The sequence below is a fragment of the Monopterus albus genome, unplaced genomic scaffold (assembly GCF_001952655.1).
Source record: "Monopterus albus unplaced genomic scaffold, M_albus_1.0 scaffold16.1, whole genome shotgun sequence".
NCBI classification, from domain to species: domain Eukaryota; kingdom Metazoa; phylum Chordata; class Actinopteri; order Synbranchiformes; family Synbranchidae; genus Monopterus; species Monopterus albus.
In genome coordinates, this window is record NW_018127896.1 from 458,126 (window position 1) to 462,987 (window position 4,862).

The 4,862-nt window shown below is 39.7% G+C and overlaps 1 protein-coding gene across 5 annotated transcripts in view; it reads right to left on the reverse strand.

The window, feature by feature from the left end:
* Positions 1 to 1,820: 1,820 nt before the first annotated feature.
* The window catches only part of ephx2 (epoxide hydrolase 2, cytoplasmic), a 35,577-nt gene continuing 32,535 nt past the window's right edge, over positions 1,821 to 4,862 (reverse strand). For 2 of the 5 annotated variants that reach the window (XM_020592298.1, XM_020592302.1), the window contains 3 exons: positions 2,816 to 2,885; positions 2,156 to 2,236; positions 1,821 to 2,083 (listed from right to left, as the gene is read on the reverse strand). In XM_020592298.1, coding sequence (XP_020447954.1) covers positions 1,937 to 2,083; positions 2,156 to 2,236; positions 2,816 to 2,885 — 298 coding nt within the window. In that variant the 3' untranslated portion in view covers positions 1,821 to 1,936. Of the gene's footprint in view, positions 2,084 to 2,155; positions 2,237 to 2,815; positions 2,886 to 4,862 lie in introns of those variants that run through there. The other 3 variants (XM_020592300.1, XM_020592299.1, XM_020592301.1) reach the window with 2 other exon arrangements.

Genomic DNA, 4,862 nt, shown 5'->3' on the forward strand with positions numbered 1-4,862 from the left:
CAAGAAGTCAGAGCAGGTCAGTGACTGAACAGAGGCAGCGACCAGCGGCCATGTTTGGCCTTCAGCCTCCAGATGCAGCTTCATCTGGAAGCTTTGACTTATTTTGATACATTTTCACAATAAAACCATGTGAATTTTACAGATAGTGGTGGAAAGTAACTAAGTACATTAGGATTAAACTTGTGAGGTGTTTGCATTTGAATATATCTCTTCTGCTGCCTTATTTATTTAACATTTATTTGATTACTCATGTTACTGCTGTGTTGCATTATGATAGGCTGGGAGTTTATTGACCCACCCAGCAGTATATAAAGTCAACATGTTGTACACATTCATGAGCCATTTTGCATAACGGGTACTTTTGGTACTTAAGTGTATTTTGAAGCTAATACTTAACTAAGAGTTTGAATGTGGGACTTGTAACCGATCGGAATCCTTCTTCCATCACTGCCTGTGTAAAACGTGAATTCACATTAGTATGTTCACTGGTAAGGCGGATCAATGAGAACTGACTGTGCAGGTACTGTGGACATGTTTGTATGGCTAGTATTTATAGAATTTACAGGCTCCACCATGGTGCAGGCGTCCTTATTAATCTGAGAGCACGTCCAATGAGATGACGCTGATTTGTGTCTGTGTGTGTGTTTGTGTGTTTGTGTGTGTGTGTGTGTTACAGATAGAGGCCATTTATAAGCACATCATGCCGGCCTGGAAGAAGCTCTTTGACCAGAAGCAACTGTGAACCCCAGACCAGCAGAGGGCGCTGCTGATGCCTGAGCGGCTGTGCTCTTCTGTAAACCTGGAGAATGACGTTGTGAAAAAAGTCAGGATGTTATTACAGTGAAATCGTGGTCATAAAGTCATAATATTTCAAAATAAGCATTTAATTTATTAGAATAATTCTTCATAAAGTAGCAAGATGTTTGTCATTTGATCAAATTCACCTACAGCTTTATTCTCATTTTGACTTTTTAATTCTTTCTTTTCAGAATCTCCCAGTTTGTCTCTAAATGTGACCCAGGTATATTTCATAAGTGTCAGTGCTGTAACTTATTGTAATATGAAATAAAACTAACTGCTTAAATCATTCTTCATTGCTGGTATCTAAACAGATTTACACATTAGAACAGGTTTGTTGATATTAACCGAGCATCTGTTTTATTACTATAAAACAAAACTTTTAAAAAATTGCTAAATATGAGTGTTGTTGAAATGTGAAATTTCAAGAATATAGTTGAATATTTTTAGGAAAAAAGTCTTGTTACAAAAGAACATACTGAAATATTTTGAGACAAAGTTAAAAATGTTATATAATGCTGTAGTATTGTGTGTATATTTTATACACTTGCAGTAATAGTACGAGTTTTTCTTATAAAATTACAACCTACCTCAGTATCACAGCTTCTCATGCTCTTGGCATTTAGAGTTTTGTCTGAAAATAAAACCTTACTCTTGAAATCTCCTAGTTTTGCCACAGAAGGTGAGTTGTGTCCTCTCATATCTGGCCTCTGTGTTTTCACCAGCTGGTGCTACAGTTTATCACGCCACCTTTCTCCTTTTTCCATGTCATAGGGTGTTTCAGGTTCATCTTATTTCTTCCTCAGCTGTTTTATGGTGATTGTCTTTTTTGGAATAAAAATGTCCAAACCTGTCAAATCAATCTTGGAAACCAACCCCTAACATTTCTGACATCAACATTGTGTAAACAGCAGTTTGTTTTTGTTGATTGATACAACAGAAACCATCTTAAACGTGGCTCTGGATCCACCCAGTGTGGTACTGATGCTTTGACTAAGGAGCTGTGTAGCTGAAGAAAACACATTTTAACTTCAAACTTTGTTGAATTGTTGACTTTTATTTTATGTGTTTAATGACTGCAGGATTCATCTGCTGCTCTTTGATTTTATCATTTTTCCTCATATCACCACCACCCTTCTCACAGTTTGGGTGCCGCAGTGACTCTCCCAGTCTTCTTGTGTGTTTCTTTAAGCCATGATATCAGGATGTTGTTGGTCTCTGCTGGTCGCTCCATCTGAGTCCAGTGTCCACACTCCTCGATGTGTGCTCTGCTCAGGTTCGGGATCTACACATAACCAACAACAGGCGTCAGATTTCAGTCATCTGTACTCAAAGTGTCTGCTGCTGGTTTTCTTACCTGGTCCTCCATTCCCTCGGAGAAGGCCGGCAGCAGCACGGGGTCTTTACCTGCTGTTACCATCAGCGCCGGCATCAGCAGCTGACGCACACAGAAGCAAACAGGCGGTCGACTTTCTCATCATGGATGCAGTCCAAAGTTAAAATTACAAACTCTCAAATGATGTAATAAGATGATCAGGTTGCACAGTTTGTGTACAAAAGGGAAGGTCATAAATGGAATGGAATGTGAATGGATGTGTGCAGTGTTTGTGATATGTTACCATGAAAACAGCATCAAGCTACAAAAGTCCTGGCTAAAACTTAAGTTTTAAACAACTGGTGTTGAAACCTGAACCCACACAGATTTTCAGAAGCTTTGGGGTTTGAAGGATAAATCTGGAAAAATTCTGTTTTCATTTTGCTCAACAAAATCCATGAAGAGACCCACTGAAACTAACACTGGAGACTGAATGTGGATTCATCCACTGCTTAAAATAGTCCCCAACAAACACTGGCTCCTACTGTTTGATTCAGGACATCTCAGTATTTCCGGGACGTTTGTCTCTAATTTGTCATGTTCCAGGATGTTTCTCTGACAGCTCAGCCGGTGCATGCCTAACTGTTGTGTTTTACTGGATGTTTCAGGTGCCGACATGTTGCTAAATGCAGTGTAGCAAACCTTCCCAGTGGGTCGTGAACACATCCACTTCCAGTTCGCCTCATTGTTACGATACCAGTTCAGTGGCCTCCTGCAAAACACACAGGACTGACATTATTAACTCATTAAGTTATTAATTCATAAGGTTTGTAAGTAATTAAAGTGTTTCCTTGTGGGGTTTTGGCACAAAAACAGATGAAGGTGCTGTTGTGTGCTTACACCAACTCAGTTCTCATAAGCAGTCAGTACCTGTTCCAGGAGCCAACAATGAAGCAGAAGTTGCCACGACTGTTAAGTCTGACTGGGTAAATGACCCTCAGAGAGACCGCCTCTCTGAGCATTTTCTTCATGCAACCATATTGTATGTATTGAATGCTGCCTTGCTGCAAGAATAATTAAACCCTTATATTGTTCACCTAAGTGGCCTCGATCTGCTTTGTCTATTGTCAATTTAACCCTAACAGCTTGGTCCTTTGAGCCGGATCCCAAGACCCCCTCTCTCCTCCAGGTTTGGACCTGATATGGGACTCCTGACTGAAAAGTCCTCCATCCTGTCTCCACTAAGGAGACGCTTTGAGCAGAGTCCAGGAACTGCTGGAGGGGAGAGGAGTGATTTCTGAGAGGACAAGGGGCCGAGGTCACTAAATAAGGTAGGACAAATTCTGTTTGTTTTAAGAAAAAAAAAAGGTATCCGGGTGTCCACTCAGGACTTCCCAAGAGTCAGGGCAAGACTTAACATGTTCGGGTGTCCACTCAGGACTTCCCAAGAGTCAAGAAAAGACATATAAACATACAGTACATAGTCTATGTGAGAAGACTACAGAACTCTGTGTGCACATTAAAAATGTTTCCCTAGGAAGAGGTCAAGGACCTAACAATAATATAGTAATGGACTTATAGTAATAAAAGTAGGGTAAAAAAAAAAACATGGGACAGTGCTGTAGTTGTTGTAAACCACAGGAGGGGGCCCCCCGAAACAGGTGATATAACAATGAATGTGAAAAAAAAAATGTGCAAAACTTAGAAAAATGGGGTAAAAGGTATGGAAAACTACAAGTAGGAAAATGTACAAGATTGGTATGTGACACGGTAAAAGGTATGGAAAACTACAAGTAGGAAAATGTACAAGATTGGTATGTGACACGGTAAAAGGTATGGAAAACTACAAGTAGGAAAATGTACAAGATTGGTATGTGACACTGAAAAATGCTGCAGGGGAACGAAGAAAAAACCCTACAATATCATGGTTATGAGGAAGCAGAGTTAAAAGAGGCAGAAAATAGGGTAAGCAGGAAGGGAAAGTGTATTCCTTAGGGACTAACAGGAAAAGAGAATAATATTGGTTATGCGATGCAAGACCCAGAACCGAAGCTCCTGCCGAACCACATGATCCCAGTCCAACCATCGATCCACCACCTTATTCCCCTAATTATGACAACGTGTACCCAAGTAGAGGTAATCTAACTACAGGGGTTTCAAGCCAGTGACTTCTGTGCCGGTCCCAAGCCCGGATAAATAGACAGGGTTATGTCAGGAAGGGCATCCAGCGTAAAAACATGCCAAATTTAAAAATGCGAATCATCAGTGTGAATTCTATACCGGATCGGTGGTGAGGTGAATATTGTAGAGCAGGAAGTAGCAAAGATTTGATTTGATTTATTTATTTATTCATTCAAACATGTAACAACAGTCAGTATGTAACCACACATAATTCCAGACAAATCCACAAATATATTTTCAATTTGCTTATACCTAGTACATGCTTGAACGGAGTAGGAAGAAGTCAGACTTATCTAGTCCTACCCCCTAACATCATCTTATCATCATTGGCTTGCAAGCAGTATCTCTACATAGATAATTTTGTTCTACATCCACACTCCCACCTGATTAATCGTTAAGCCTGTTCTTGCCCATATCTTGATTGACACATACCTTTATATCTGTGTTTAAACTCATCAATTTTCTTACAGTTTTTTATGTCCACACTTAAATTATTCCATAGTTTTACCCCACTTATGGAAATACAGAATCTTTTTTTGGTTGTGCGTATAGCATGAATTTTATAATT